Here is a 16,644-nt window from a genome sequence, read left to right as displayed (position 1 = left end):
GGGCACTGGTGAAGTGAAGGGTGTTTGAGAACTGTATAACCGACATAATCCTGAGAACTATGTAACCCTCCACATGGTGATTCAATAAAACTTAAAAAAAAAAAAAAAAAAAAAAAATTAATCCCCAAAGGAGGTAATGCTAAAATAACCTTTGAAGTATAAATAAAGTTATCCTAGCAAAGACGAGACAAGGTGTGTAGGTGGGGACAACTGGTCTATTCTGTCCCACTCAGAACAACTTTAGTGCAGGATGACTAAAGTGAGACTTGACCGTCAGCTCCATAGGTCTGACAGCAACAACACTGCTTTCATGGTACCAATAACCTGGAAATCTCTAAGTGGCTCAACAGTGAAGAATATGCCTTACCTGTGGAGAACCTGGGTTCAATTCCCAATACTTCAAAAGAAAAAAAAGAAAAAACTTTGCATGTTATTATTTGGTGGGCATAAATGAAAATCCCTGGCAATAAAAGTATTTTTTTTGTTTCAAAACAGCATATAAAACATTTTGTCAATATTCCATAAAAAATACCATTTTTTCTGTTAGTATATTTTCTTGCACAGGCATCTTAATATGTATGCATAATTTTGATATAAATTCATATCTATTTTATTTTAAAGAAATAAAATAAAATATTTTTATTTTATTTTATATAAATTCTTCTTATAAGTTCTTATATTAACATTTAAGGAAATATTCCAACATGGTAACAAAAATTAATTACAATAGGGAAGTATTTTTCCTAAAAGGGGGTGAAAATTGGGAACATCGCCCCTGACTTGCCACAGAAGATGCCGCTTTGTGTGATTGACTCTCATGCAATGAAAATATTCAGGTCCTAAAAAGTGAATTTAAATTTAAGTAGTTTGGGGGACTGGAATGATAGCACAGAGGGTAGGGCATTTGCCTTGCACGTGGCCGACCCAGGTTTGTTCGATTCCCAGCATGCCATATGGTCCCCTGAGCACAGCCAGGGGTAATTCCTGAGTGCAGAGCCAGGAGTGACCCCTGAGCATCGCTGGGTGTGACCCAAAAAGAAAAAAAAAATTAAATAGTTGTTTTTTTTTTCTTTTTGGGTCACACTGGTGGTGCACAGGGGTTACTCCTGGCTCATGCACTCAGGAATTACTCCTGGCGGTGCTCAGAGGACCATCTGGGATGCTGGGAATCGAACCCGGGTCGGACGCGTGCAAGGCAAATGCCCTACCCACTGTGCTATTGCTCCAGCCCCTAAATAGTTTTTAAGACCTGAATATTTTCATTGCATGAGAGTCAGTCACACAAAGCAGCATCTTCTGCGGTCAGTCAGGGGCGATGTTCCAAATTTTCACCCCTTTTAGGAAAAATTTAAATTGTAAAAAAAACTCCTTTGACATGCTATAACCTTAAGCAATTTGCAATCTGTTTCTAAACACTAGAAATACTAGACATAATTATTCTCTTCTGAACATCTATATTTAAAAATAATCCAATAAGGGAAGATGCTTTATGCATTTTATACTTACAGTGGTTAGAAATTGAAGCCCTTATGGCCTCATCTAAGAGAGATGAACTATTAATTCCATATAACATGTCATTCCACTTTATTAGTAATTATGTTCTATATTCTAAAATATAAAATGGTCATATTCTTAAATTCTTCATTATACTGGAAATTCTTTGATTTTCTTGTCAACTAACTGCTATAGACTAGCATTATTTCTTCTTTACACTAAACATGATAAAAAGGAACCAGTTGCAGGTTACCTTTTCCCTAGTCAGCTTTGGAGAAGAGAGAGAGAAGGAAGTTTCCACAGAGTGGATCAAGTAGAAGGAACTAGAGATCATGACGTGAATTGAGTGGAAACAAATAAAAAATATTAAGATACTATGCAAATATGACTTGCTATTATTGCTATAAATATTCTATAATTAATATTTCTTTTTTTTTTGCTTTTGTGGGTCACACTCGGCCATGCACAGGGGTTACTCCTGGCTCATGCACTCAGGAATTACTCCTGGTGGTGCTTGGGGGACCATATGGGATGCTGTGAATCGAACCCGGGTCGACCACTTGCAAGGCAAATGCCCTACCCACTGTGCTATCACTCTAGCCCCAAATATTCTATATTTTTATGGAGTGTTCCAGTCCTGAGGACTCAAGGAAAAAGAATCCAGATCTCTCTTGTCTTGCTGACCACAGACCTCGGAAAATGCTCCAAGACAGAGGGGAACTAGTTCGGAGTGCAGCTGAGTGTCCTAAAATAAAACAGGACAGAGTCATCTTAGGTCATCATGTCATCTCTTTTATACCAGACTTTCTTCTAACTTTAAAAACTATTTGAATGTTTTCCAGTGACAACTTGTGGAATGTTCTGAGCCCAATTTGGGATTTTATTTATAAAATAGGGTCAATTTCAATAGGAGTAGTGTCCCAGAGCATCAACCAAATGGGTGGATGCAGACATAGTCTGTACAAATAATACATAAGCCATTAGTTTTATCTAAAAATGGATCAGAGTTGTGAAGACAGTGATATTGCCTCCCTAAATCCAGATAATGGACTTCCAGAAGTGTTGGGAAGAAAATGCAGTGCTCAAAGATGTTTTAATAGTAAGATTATGAAAAGGAACAGCTTTAATACAAATAAAGCTATCTCTGGTGTCAATTGTATAGCTAGTAAAGCAGTATAGCTGCTAATTCATCATAAATTCACAGAGAAATAGGTATCCCTATTTCCTCCAGGTGGAGTTACTAATGATCAAAATAAAATCAAATAAGCTATAGATGTGACCCTTTAAATGCTATATAGGTGTGTTCAAATGGCATCTTCTTTACTACTTACATGCATTTACCATTTGGAGAGAAAAAACAAAATAAGAATTTTTAAGTTTTGAGATTGAATGAGTATTATTGTATGTTATTTCCTTCCTGGAAACTTTTACAGTCACAGCAGGCAAATACAATTCATAAGTATCTTTCACCAAATCAAATTACAGGGCAATATAAATAAACTAAATAATTGGCTTTCGTAGTCTACCCTTCAGACATATTGATTACTCTTAAATAATTCAGGTTCATTTTCTTGATTTACATTTTTTTCAGAAAAGTGATAGAAGTTTCACATATGATTCCTCATATGTATGTAGCTTTTTATAGACAAATAAATAAATAAAACCCACATTTTTTGTCTAAAAGTGGAAGAAGGATAGGGCTCAAAAGACAGTGCAGCAGCTATAAGCCTTACACACAGTCTACTCTGGTTCAATCTTCAGCACCACACCTGGTCCCACAGCATTGCCAGGAGTAATCCCTGCGCACAAAGCCAGGAGTAAGCCTTTATCACTGCCAAGTGTGCCCTAGCCTCCTCCACATACAAAACCAAAATAAAACAAAACAGTTAACTTCTAAAAGTTAGGGGGGAATGTAATTACTTTCCCAGCACTTGCAGATGATAAGTTAGAAAATGGCCTCCTTATTGTGCCTGGAACTTAAGTATAGGCTACCTAACATGGTGTAGGGAACTTTGAGATATGGCTAAGGATTTTGATATGGGGACTTATCTTAGATTTCTCAGTTGGACCTGATATGATCCCAAGATTCCTTGTAAGACATACGAAGGAGAACAGGATCAGCAGAGATGTGATGAGGAAAATAGACAGTTGAGGGATACCATTGCTGGAAAGGGCGATAACCAAGAAACACGGACTGTACCTATAATGTGGAAAAGGCAAGGGATTGACTGTCTTTCTGATCCTCCAGAATAAATAAAAGTCCACTTGACAACTGAATATTGGCATAGAAGACTAATTTTTCAGACTACTGAAAATGGTAAAAACTCTGAAACTATAATATTTTGTGTGTTGCTGAAGCAATTGTTTGTGGAAATTTATTACAGCAGAAAACTTTAAATAAAGAAATAAACAGGGACTGGAGCAATAGCACAGCAGGTAGGGCATCTGCCTTGTTCACGGCTGACCTGGGTTCGATTCCCAGCATCCTATATGGTCCCCCAAGCACTGCCAGGAGTAATTCCTGAGTGAAGAGCCAGGAGTAACTCCTGTGCATCGTCAGGTGTGACCCAAAAATTAAAAAAAAAAGAAAGAAAGAATCTATTTCAAACAGAGACTCTTAAAATCCTCATAACTGGGGACCAAAAAACTAGCACAGAGGTTAAAGTGCTTTCCTAGCATGTAGTCATGACACTGGTTCAAATCTGTCACCATATATGGTCCCAGCATTGCCAACTATGGGTGGGTCCAAAATTACAAAATAAAATAAAACAGTTGTAATACTCTAAGAAGTAGCTAGTAGATCGGTGAGCACTAAAAATTTGGAGCAGTGTAAGCTGTTTGTCTAATTAAAGCTAGACTTAGGAGGTAAGCAAAACTACCCTCAATTCATATGATTCACCTTTTCCGTATTCCTTTGACAACTCTTTCCCTGCCAAAAGGATCTCTTTGAGAGGTAGTATAGAAGTTAAGGTGCTTGCCTTGTATCTGGTCACCCCTGGTTTCATCTCCAGTGCATCAGCAGAAATGACCTTTGAGACAGAGCCAGGGAGAAGTTCCAACATCACTTGGTGTGCTCCTTTCCACCGCAAAATATATTTTGTTGATGACCAATCAGCTTTCTATAAGACCAGTGTGTTCATAGGGAATATGTTAGTCCAGATTCACCAATCACTTTCCCCAAGTGATTTAAGCAAAAATTCTGGCATCAGCCGTAGGCAGAGTAGACGAAGTACAGTTGGGAGAAGAGACTATTTAACCCAGAGAATTCAGAGTCAGGACCCTAATCTATGTGGGTAGACTGGACAAGATAAAAGAAGAGGGACTTGCTAGAGCTGTGAAAAATAAAATTCAGGAATAGAACCACACTTTTAAGCTAATTCATAGCCTGGAGTGATCAGAGTAAAAACAATTCAGAAACCATGTCTTCTATAGAACACAACTCAAATGAAACAAATAAGGACATCAATTTTGAAATGAGATAGTTTCAGACTGTATTTCTTCCTTAGCTATGTGTATCACTTGAACAAATTGACTTAACTCCTTGAAGGCTCAATTTTGCTGTCTTTCAAATGAGTTAAATATCATTTATCTTATACCTCATAGAATGGTAAGGAATGAATCAAAGTATGCAAAGGAATTAGCACAAAATACAAGCCTCTATGGTAGCTTTATGGTAAGGTTCTATTTACAAACTGTGTTCCAGGGCAGAATAATTAGGTACTTCTATGTATATTTCTCTCTTGGAATCAAAGACAATGAGAAAGCAAACCGTTAAAGGCAGAAACTCAGTCTGAAGTCTGACTCATACTTAACATTTAGCATACTGCCTGCCTATACTGGATTCCCACACTTTAAGCAAATGTTAATGAACTAATCTCATCTTGGAGTTAGTAAATATCTTTGATATCAGTTGTGATCTATGAATATTAGATATTTTCCATCTATGAGTCATTAAGTAGAAAAATTAATCTAGTGTATCACAATCAGTATTTTCTTAGAAAAAGAGTGGGAAATATGAGAACAGAAAATAGTACAGTTAATATTATCACAGGAAACTTTTGTTTCAGTTATGCATAGGGGTATACTTAGCTGCAATTTAAATACAAATTACATTAGGAAGAGAGGTTTTTAAAAATGTATGAACATTCTGGCTATTCTGCCCTGCCAACGTTTGTTACTTTGTTAATTTTAGCCATACTGAGGTGCAATAGTTATATCACTTTATGGTTACAACTTGCATTTCCCTGATGATTGATGATACCGAACAATATATTTTTTACTGCATCTGTCTTTTGTATATCCTCTGTTTTAACATGATTTTGTTGTGTATACTAAGATTGAACATGTACTTTCTTTTACCTCTTGCTTATATTTCTATGTGTGTACCAAGAAAAATATATGTGTACTCATATACATATGCACATGCATATCTCCACTATATGTTCAAAGAACACTATTTATGGTAGTCTGATGTTAGAATGTGATGTTAGAAATTGTCCAACATGCTTATTTACAATAGAATGGATAAATGTGACCTAGTTAAACACAACAGAATACTCTACAGAAAAATGAATGAAATACAGCTATTGGGGCTGGAACGATAGCACAGCTGGTAGGGCATTTGCCTTGCATGAGGCCGACCCGGGTTTGATTCCCAGCATCCCATATGATCTCCCAAGCACTGCCAGGAGTAATTCCTGAGTGCATGAGCCAGGAGTAACCCCTGTGCATTGTCCGGTGTGACCCAAAAAGCAAAAATAAAATAAAATAAAATACAACTACAACAACACAACATGGGAGAATAACATAAGTATAATATTGAATGAATAAAGCCCAATACCAAAGCATACACAGTGGATAATTTCACAGAATTCAAATCAAGCAAAACTACTCTATGTGCTAAAAAGTAGAATGGCAATTTCCCTTGGTATGATGAGAAGGACTTCAGGAGTGCTGGCAATGTTCTCTTTCTTGACCTGAGTACCCACTTACCAATGAGGTAAATCTGACAATAAACGTAGGTGTGTTGGGGCAGGAGCAATAGCACAGCAGGTAAAGTGTTTATCTTCCATGGGGCATCCAAGAGCAATGCCTGAACACAGGAGTAAATCCTGATCCCTGACAAGTATCTCCCAAAAAAGCAAGTAAGTAAGTCTGATATATTTCTAAATATTTTTCCATTTGCCTGAAATTGTTACATCTGACATTTGAAAGTGTTAATAATTTTTTTGGTGTTTGGTTCACACCAGACAGTGCTCAGGGCTTACTCCTGTGCTCAGAAACCACTCCTGGCAGGGTTCAGGGAACCATATGTGGTGCTGGGTATTAAACCCAAGTCAGCTGCAAGCACCCTATCTGCTGGGCTACGGCTTCCACACCTGCAAAGCATTTTTTAAAGTCTGATAAACACTGAGAGGAAGAACCTCTAAATCACTCTCTCCCAGAACCATCCACAGGTCAACAAACTTGATGACTAACTCCAGGGTCAGAAATCTCCTTGCAGTGAGCCCTGACTCCCCTCCCCTTCTTCAGGCGGCTGTTCTAGCCTTTAAGGCGATTCCAAACTGCTCCACCTATCTCCAGTCAATTTTTCACTTCTTCGGAGGCCCAGGCCTTTGGGGGTGTCCCTCAAGGTATGGTCTTCAGTCTCCCCATGCCTCTTTTAGGGGGAGGGGTACACTTGGTGGTGCTCAGAAAGGGACCACTGATGATGTGGTGATGGGGGCCACTTCCAGGGATGCTGGGGATGACCCTGTTGTAGTGCTCCGGCTTGCTATACATCTCCCAGGCCCTCCTTCATGCCTCTTGACTGCACTTCTTTTGCCTAACACACAACAAATGCCTTTGGGAGAAACTTGGGACGAGCAGAAAATAGCAAAATAAGTTGAATCATCCCATGAACTTTCAAGAGCGTACTTCTCAGAACATATCCTTAAGCTCTCAGTTGCCTTTTCTTTCAAATTTACAGTCTACAATGCACTCCCCTTTGAACAATAAGCTAAAGTCCCTCCAGGTTCTTCCTCACAAGTACTATTAAATCCCAGTTTACCTTCTTTGTTGTGCAGCCAGCCCTCCCAGCAGTGAGAGAGCAGGGCCCCGTTCCCATTCTCCAAGGCCAGTCCTGGAGATGGAGATGCTTCTGTGCCAGAAACCCCTCTTTAATACAGTCTCCTCACCACCTGTGGCTAAAAATGAGGAGTGAAGTCTTCTCTAGACGTATTGTATGGTCTCTTGCCCTTGAGCAAGCTCCAGGGTATTTTTTTAGCATGGTTTTTGTGCCACACTTGTGTCTAGAAATCACTCCTGGTAATGTTCAAGGGATCCTATGAGGTACCGGGAATTAAACCCGGGTCAGCTGCATGCAGGCAAATACCCGACCCACAGAACTATCTTTCCAGTCGGAGCAAACTCCATTTTGAAGTCTACTGGGGGAAAGCAATGGGGAGCAGAGAAAGCAGCATCCCTCCAGACACACCTGATCTGAGCTAAAAGGAGCCTGTGGTCCTGGGGCCCAGCAAGGAAGGGGCCCTGGTCTCTCCCCCTTCCCTTCCTCTCCACCAGTGCCCCACGGCTGGGCTTTGCGCTTTTTCTCCTGACCCCCGTGCAGTGGTTGAGGCTAAGGAGAAAACGTGGCAGGATGGGAAGGGACCTGAAATCAAAGGTGTCTCTAAAGGACACGTGGACAGCTCTTCCACGGGTGCAAGCAAGGGCCCCCATTACGAGTGCAGAGCCCCGGGAAACGTTTCTACCCAGAGCTTCAGGCAGCCTCCCTGGGCACCATCAGGTCAGGACTAGTGGGGAGGGAGTCTTGCAAGCAGAAGAACACAGGGAGCAGGACAGACTGGGAATTGGAGGGTGGGGAGAAAGGGTGGGGGAGGGGGGGGGAGAGAGAGAGGAAAAGAGAGAGGGGGGAAAGGGGGAGAGAGAATGAGAGAGGAGAGAGAGGAAGGGAGAGATAGAGAACAAGAGAGGGAGAGAGAGAGGGAGGGAGAGAAGAGAGAGGGAGAGAGAAGACAGAGAAGAGAGGGAGGGAGGGAGAGAGAAGAGAGGGAAGGAGAGAGAATGAGAAAGAGGGAGAGAGGGGAGAGAGAGAGAGAGAAGAGGGAGGGGGAGAGAGAGAAGAGAGGGAGGGAGAAATAGAGAGGCTGCCCTGGCCCCGCCTGGTTAGGCGGCTCTCCCCTAAGGTCAGGGGCGAGGAGGACACGGCTCAAGGCGGGCGAGGAGAGCCCATCACCTACCTCCTCCAGGTCCGCTGCATCTTCCTCGCGGTTCTGGCCTGCGGGCCGGGCCGCTTCAGCCGGGGGTGGCAGCCGGCTGGCGCGGAGCGGAGCGTTGCCCTCGGGGCTCCAGCGCAAAGAGCAGCCGCTCCCCCTGCCCAGCTCCCCTCGCGGCGCTGGCAGGAGAAACCTCTGCTCGCGGCCTTTTTTTTTTTTTTTTTTTTAAGAAACCTATTTGACGTGGCGGGCCGTGCAGCTAGCGGGCCCGGCACAAGGCAGGGACTGTTCTCGGCGGGGCTGGCAGCGCTCGGAGAGGCGCCGGGAACCGCAGCCAGGGCGGCGGTGCGGGCGCGGGCAGAGACGCGGCCGGCTGGCACCGGCTCCGCTGAGCTGTCAACCCCACGCGGGGCGGGGCCCGCCCGCCGGGCGCAGGCCTGGGTCGGCCCAGGTGGCACCCCGCCCCCGCACGCCCTCCAGTCTCCTGGCCCAGGGCTCTGTGCCCGGGGGCTCACTGGATTAACAGAACCAAGGGGAGATCTTGGAAAGGAGGTCTCTCGGCGTGCAGCATCCCCTCACATGGGAGTAACGCCCCAGAAGTAACCCCAGAGGTGCAACTAGTGGGCCGGAAGGCATAGGTGCCACTAGACAGACAGATGAGGGTTTGATATTAAATTCCAAGAGATCTGACAAGCTGGTCTCGCTTGGAATGGGACAGGAGTCTTTTTTTTTTTTTTCCGCCTTTTTGGGTCACACCTGGCGATGCTCAGGGCTGACTCCTAGCTCCGCACTCAGGAATTACTCCTGGCGGTGCTCAGGGGACCATACAGGATGCTGCGGATCGGATCGAACCCCAGGTGGGCGGAGTGCAAGGCAAACGCCCTCCGCGCTGTGCTATCGCTCCAGCCCCAGGACAGGAGTCTCTCCCCTAGAGACACGCTGAAACAGTGGCTCAAGCTCAAGATGGTCCCTGATTAGATGAGATTCTTATTCCTGGGTTTCCGTTTCCCAAGCATTGAGGCGACTAGACTCTACCAGAACTTCCCGCGGGCACTAAGATCCTCAACTTCTCAGAACACAGGAAAAGCCTCAGGACTGATTTCCAGAACCTGATGGGGAATCTTCACCCCCACCCATCAGAACCTCCCATCCGCCATAAACTTCTTTAAAATCATAGAAAGGGCATTTTGGAGGTGACCGATGATGTGAGCTGCTGCACCGTCTATTTCTGTAATAAGGCTTAAACCAGTCGGATATGCCATAATTAAAAAGCTCGAAACCCTAATGCTTTTTCCCTCCTAAAATAAAAGCCTTTTAGCGAGAGGCTGTTAATGTTATTAGTAGCTGACCTTTTATTTATTTTTATTTTTAAATGAATCACCGTGAGGTACAGTTACAGACTTACAAACTTTCATGCTTACGTTTCACTCATACAATGATCGAGTACCCATCCCTCCACCAGTGCCCATTCTCCACCACCAATGGTCCCATCATCCCTTCCACCACTCCCACCCTATCCCCCCCACCCCACACCGCCTCTGCAGCAGGGCATTCCCTTTTGATCTCTCTCCTTTTGGGTGTTGTGGTTTGCAATATAGGTATTGAGTGGCCATCGTGTTCAGTCTATAGTCACTTTCAGCTCGCATCTGGCATCCTGAGCGACCCCTCCAAACACCCTTTACTCGGTGGTCCCTTAGCTCTACCTGAGCTGCCTTTTACCCCAGAATCTAAGGCCAGCTTCCAAGCTGTATCACTGACCTTTTAATTTACTGAAAGCTTTATGGTGCCACATGGGGCAATGTGCATTTAGTTTTATATTTGTTTTGCAGATAAACTTGAGATCCAAAAAGGCTCAAAGTCTCTGCTGAGGCTCTGAGATAGATTGTCTTCTACATGACATGATTCCAGCGATCTGTTACCTGAATTTCTGGAAGTAAGACCAAGAGGGTATCTCTAGAGTGAATCAGTTCTTTCAGGTAAACTCACAGTTGAATTCAGGCATTTCTGTCTCCTTATGACCCTTATGGGGAGTCCACATTCTTGGCACAAACTGGCATCCACCCTTCCATGTCTTGACTTTTTCCCTAATTATATGTTATGACTATATTGTGGGTAGGGACTAACGTAGAGGATACCGGTACCAACTGGATTATTGGAAGAAATGTCTAAAAGACCCCTACTCTGAAACCCCCCAGCTTCGACACTTCCTTCCGTCCTGATACCACTCTGCTGTGCAGTTAGGATGTCTTTCAGAAAAACATTTTTAAGGTCTGGTTTGACCAGAGATAAGGCTCAAAGGCCACCTGTCAAAAAAAATCTCCTGCTGACTCTGAGGCCAAAAAAAGAAAAAGCAAAGAGAGTCAGGTTTCCATCCTCCATATCAAAGCTAGTACTATATTTAGCCCTGTCTCAAACCAAATTATGGGCTACTAGGTTTGGAGCAGAATCCTGTCTCTATAGCCACACAAGCACTGATTTTAAAAAATGATAGCATTAACTAGATAAACCAGGAGGCCTCAGAAAAAAAGCTGGAAAGTATTTAACTTTTATTTTTTAAAAAAAACCTTTTATATAAAGTTCATGACACAGTTTTGTAAAACAGTCTTTAGAAAAAAATAAAATTGAATAACTACAATATCCAGAGATAATCAACATTAGAGGTTTGAAGTAGAGCCTCCTCTCCAGTCTCTTGAAAATGTATCTTTAACCCAAAATTATATTTCTATCTTGAGAAGAGAAATTTTTTTGTTAGTTTTTAAATTACATTCATTATATGAAGGGTCCTATGAATAGTGGTGGAAAGTTATTGGTACATAAGCAGTGGATATGGTATAGCAATACTGTACCCCTGAAACACATAAGCATTTATATATATACATATATATACACATATATACATATTTACAAGAGTGTAAAGCAGCTTTTCAGGGGTCTCCACAGGAGCCTTCGACCAAACCCATATGTGGCCTAGTCTGCAAGAAGTTGCTCAACTAGGACAGGTCAGACTTCAGACCCACAGCATTGAGATGTCTAAGAAAATGGAACCAGTTTTTAAGTCTTGCTATTTTGAAATACAACATCTGCAACGAAAGGACAACTGGCATGATGTTCTGACATGTTCACAGTAGGATCTGAGGGTGTGGCTTCAGAGGCAGACCACACGCCCTACCTGTGAGGCAATGGGTCCAATTCTGAGCACGACATGAACCCCAAGATCAGCCTCAGTCCCTGCCCCTTACCCCACACCACAGCAACAACAATACTCAGACATGTACACGATGACTCTTGAGTATGATCTCACTTATTCAAAAACTATGCACTGAGAACCGTTATATGTCAGGTACTATTCTATACACGGAGCTTTTGTAAAGTTAAGAAATCATTTAAAAAAACAGTTTGAAAAAACAACAAAGGCCAGAGCGATAGTGTAGCTCTTAGGGTACTTGCCTTGCACACAGTCAACCCGGTTCAGCCCCCCATCTCCCATATGGTCCTCCAAGCACTGCCAGGGGTAATTCCTGAGTGCAGAGCCAGGAGTAACCCCTAACCATCACTGGATGCAGCCCTCCCCGCCACAAAGAACTAGCAAAGAGGTTTTGAAGCTTATAACCAACAGTATAGACCAACACTAAACAAAAAATCACCACACTTGCCTGTTGCTGTGGAGGTTGGAAGAGAGAGCAGGACGTAGAGAACTCCACGGCAAGGCAGCACTCTTTGATGAGTGATGCTTAGAGAGATGAAATGACAGGCCAATAGGAGAGGCAGGTTTCTAAGTGTAACAAAAATGGAGTTTCACAAGCAGGTTTTTTTGGTTTTTTTTTTTTTTTTTTTTTTTTTGCTTTTTGGGTCACACCTGGCGATGCACAGGGGTTACTCCTGGTTCTGCACTCAGGAATTACCCCTGGCCGTGCTCAGGGGACCATATGGGATGCTGGGATTTGAACCCGGGTCGGCCGCGTGCAAGGCAAACGCCCTACCTGCACAAGCAGTTTTTCACTACTAGCACAGTAGGGTTCATATACTCAGGTCTTCCACATGTATGAATAGTGTAGCAGAGCATCCTGTTGGTTAGAGCTAGCCTCCAGGGTCTAAGCCTGCCCCAGGCCATGCAGATAACTGGGAGGAGAGAAGGTTCTGCACACAGGAACCCACAGCTCTGCCTTCAGTAGCCACAGTATCACTACCACGGACGTGTGACTCTGAGGACAGTGCACAGTGTAGGCCAAGTGGCAGCTGAGCCACAGAGCAACCTGGAAAGGTATATGAGAGATTGGCAAACAACCCTTGCAAAAAAAGCAAAACTTTTTTTGTGTGTGGAATGGAGACTTGGTTAAAGCCTTCATTTTCTAATGAACAGGTGGGAGTTCAGAGGTAGATAATGCTCATGGCACTTAATTTATTTTCACCAGCTGATAAAACTCAAGAACAATTTGGTTCATTCAATGCAGAATTAGTTCAGCAAACACTTGCAGAACACAGGATAGGCACTGCGCTATGTGTTTAAAATTTAGTGTATAGAGGCAAGTGTTCATCAAACAGGAATAACATGGGTCAAACCGAGTCAAGTGCTACAATAAGGTACAAAGAACAACCTAAAGGGGGGTGTGATAAATTAAATTCTGCTAGCGGTTTCATAAAACAGACATATTGGAACAGAGTCCTGCAGGGTACTAGGAAATTTTTTTAAATTGACTTCTCTGGCGATGCTCAGGGGTTACTCCTGACTCTGCGCTCAGGAATTGTTTCTGTCAGTGCCCAAGGGACCATATATAATGCTGGGGATCAAGCCCAAGTCAGCTGCATGCAAGGCCAATGCGCTACTCACTGTACTATCACTTGGTTCTTTAAAAAAAGAAGTCTTTTTAAAAACTATAACATATTAAGATTGCAAAAGATGATGATTTTATTTTAAAGCTTAAATTTTCAGGCCAGAGAAGTAGTACAGAGTTAAGCACTTGCCAGGCAGGCATTTGTGGTCAGAAACCTGCTTGGAACCCAGGATCAGGCATGGTGCTGCTCCATCAAGAGTGGTCCCTGAGCCCTGCCAGATTTGCCATTCCCCAAAAATATTTTAAATTATGTTTCCATTTTCTTTGGTAGAGAAACACTGCCAGTCTCCCCTGAATGATTGCTGGGAAAATTAGAAGCCCTGGTGGCTGTCACTTCCGCTTCAGTAGTAAGTACCAAGTCACCCCTGCACCCTGGCCCCTCAGTGCTCGAGTTCAAGTCCTGATAGTCACAAATTCCTTAATCCTGTTTTAGTGTCCTGATTTACAAACTGAGACTAATGATAATTACCTGATAAAGAAGTAATTCACTGCCCAGCTCAATTTAAATATTCAATGAATCAAAGCACTGTCCACATATGGCCAGAACCCCTGCAGTGCAGCATCGCTGGCCCCTGCACTGACCCAGCTGGCCTGGTTGGTCTAATATTGCCCAGGGTGGCCCCTGAGCATTGCTTGGGAGTGTCCCCAAATTTAAGTAGATCAAAAATAGCACTGTAGGGCCTGGAGCGATAGCACAGCGGGTAGGGCGTTTGCCTTGCAAGCGGCCCACCCAGGTTCAATTCCCAGCATCCCATATGGTCCCCTGAGCACTGCCAGGAGTAATTCCTGAGTGCAGAGCCAGGAGTAATCCCTGTGCATCGCCAAGTGTGACCCAAAAAGCAAAAAAAAATAGCACTGTAGCACTATCCTCCCGTTGCTCATCGATTTGCTTGAGCGGGCACCAGTAACGTCTCCATTGTGAGATTTGTTGTTACTGTTTTTGGCATATCAAATACGCCAAGGGTAGCTTGCCAGGCTCTGCTGTGCGGGCAGGATACTCTCAGTAGCTTGCCGGGCTCTCCAAAAAGGAGGGAGGAACAGAACCCGAGTCACCTGCATGCAAGACAAATGCCCTACCTGCTGTGCTATTGGTCCAGTCCCAGATCAAAAGTAAAGCACTTAAATTTCTTTCATGTCTGCTACCAGGTAAGATTCCAGCCCTGTCAAAAAATTGTGAGTTTTCATTTCAGTTCTACTTCAAAGTGTTCTCCAGAGCTAGCCAGTGGACCGGAATTTTTTTTTCTCAGCTCTGACTTATTGTATGAAACCAAGACACTGGTAAGGAAGCCGGAGGAGCTGGTTCCCTCACAGGCAGGATTTCAGAGACCAAAAAAAAAAAAAATGGATTATCTCTTTCACTTAGCTTCCCTCCCCTTCCTTCCAGAGTGTATGTGTGTGTGTGTGTGTGTGTGTGTGTGTGTGTGTGTTTATGCAAACTCATCTCCTTCACAAGCAAGCCTTGTCAGCTGTAACAAAAACCTCAAGGAAACAAATTATGGCAAAGCATCAGACATCTGGTGGTGATTTACTCATACAAACCCCCTAATCCTTTCAACACCCACTATTTATGTGTCTCTGGTGCTGGGAGGGGGGGCTACATAAGATATGTGGTATGTAAATTTCTGGGAAGGGGGTTGGACCAGATAGGAAAGATTTGTGTGCATGTCTGGGATAATTCTTGCTTTGAAAAGAGAAAACCATCTCTAAGATGGAAGGAACTCTGTGATAGTTTAAAAATAATTTCTAGAACCAAACATAGTAAGAAATAAATATAGAAATAACTTTCAGGGGGCTGAAACGATAGTACAGCAGATAGGGCATTTGCCTTGCACGTAGCCAACCCGGATTCGATTCGCAGCACCCCAAATGGTCCCAGAGCACCACCAGGAGTAATTCCTGAGTGCAAAGCCAGGAGTCACCCCTGTGCATCACCAGGTGTGACCCAAAATGCGAAAGAAAGAAAGAAAGAAAGAAAGAAAGAAAGAAAGAAAGAAAGAAAGAAAGAAAGAAAGAAAGAAAGAAAGAAAGAAAGGAAGGAAGGAAGGAAGGAAGGAAGGAAGGAAGGAAGGAAGGAAGGAAGGAAGGAAGAAAGAAAGAAAGAAAGAAAGAAAGAAAGAAAGAAAGAAAGAAAGAAAGAAAGAAAGAAAGAAAGAAAGAAAGAAAGAAAGAAGGAGGGAGAGAAAGAAAGAAAGAAAGAAAGAAAGAAAGAAAGAAAGAAAGAAAGAAAGAAAGAAAGAAAGAAAGAAAGAAAGAAAGAAAGAAAGAAAGGAAGGAAGGAAAGAAGGAAAGAAAGAAAGAAGGAAAGAAAGAGAAGGAACTTTAAAAGCATTTGCAACAGTTGTGCCATCACTAAGACCTTTTTTATTTATTTATTTTTTCCATGACAGGTCCAGCAATTCAGTCCAGGGCCAAGGGGTATGTGTCAGCCTCTGTGCATTGCTTTCAAACATGAGTGAGGGTTGGTGAGACAGTACAGGAGGTAACGGGCTTGACTTGCATGTGTCTGTCCCAGGTTTGAATCCCTGGCACCACCTATGGTCCCCTTGAGTACCATCAGGAGTGACCCCTGAACACAGGGCCAGGAATAAGCCCTGCACAGCACAGGGTGTGACCCCAAAACTAGAAAATACAAATAAAATAAAACATCCATGGGGATGATAACTAAATGTAGTTATGTAGACTGAGGGCTCAGTTTAAATTCTGAATTAGAAACACCTTATCAAGACTGAGGCAGCCTTGGTCCCTTAAGTTTTTGTAATTGAGGCATTGACCAAGATGCATTTATCTGGCTTTAAAATTCTGGGAGACACCGAGAATCCCTAGTATTCGCTCTCCTCTACAAATAGAATATTGGGGATCTGTGTATATAAGGTTTTTAAAAATTAACATCTATATGAAAATATATGATATATGTGTACTCTGTAATACTTTCCATTTTGAAAACTATCTTAAAATGTTAAGTGCATGATCAGGATGACATCATTTGTATGTGGTATTTAGAATAACTGGATGAGGGAATGCAGTGTTTGGAAGGAGTGATGCCCTGATCAACCTTGGACATAGAATATAGAAAGGAGAAGGAAAGAAAGCATGGAGGGAAGAAA

At 42.9% G+C, this 16,644-nt stretch overlaps 1 protein-coding gene across 11 annotated transcripts in view; it reads right to left on the bottom strand.

The window, feature by feature from the left end:
- The window catches only part of PDE4DIPP2 (myomegalin), a 241,916-nt gene that overhangs the window by 195,079 nt on the left and 30,193 nt on the right, over positions 1-16,644 (bottom strand). Inside the window, exon 1 of one of the 11 annotated variants that reach the window (XM_055129952.1) lies at positions 8,733-9,093. The exons of the other annotated variants lie outside the window; for them this stretch is intronic. Within the exon in view, the coding sequence (XP_054985927.1) occupies positions 8,733-8,752 (20 nt within the window). The 5' untranslated portion in view covers positions 8,753-9,093. Of the gene's footprint in view, positions 1-8,732; positions 9,094-16,644 lie in introns of those variants that run through there. 11 annotated transcript variants of the gene reach the window in all.

This window comes from Sorex araneus, chromosome 3 (genome assembly GCF_027595985.1).
Source record: "Sorex araneus isolate mSorAra2 chromosome 3, mSorAra2.pri, whole genome shotgun sequence".
NCBI lineage: Eukaryota > Metazoa > Chordata > Mammalia > Eulipotyphla > Soricidae > Sorex > Sorex araneus.
Note: the sequence above shows the minus strand (reverse complement) of the source record. Positions and strands in the feature narration are given on the sequence as shown.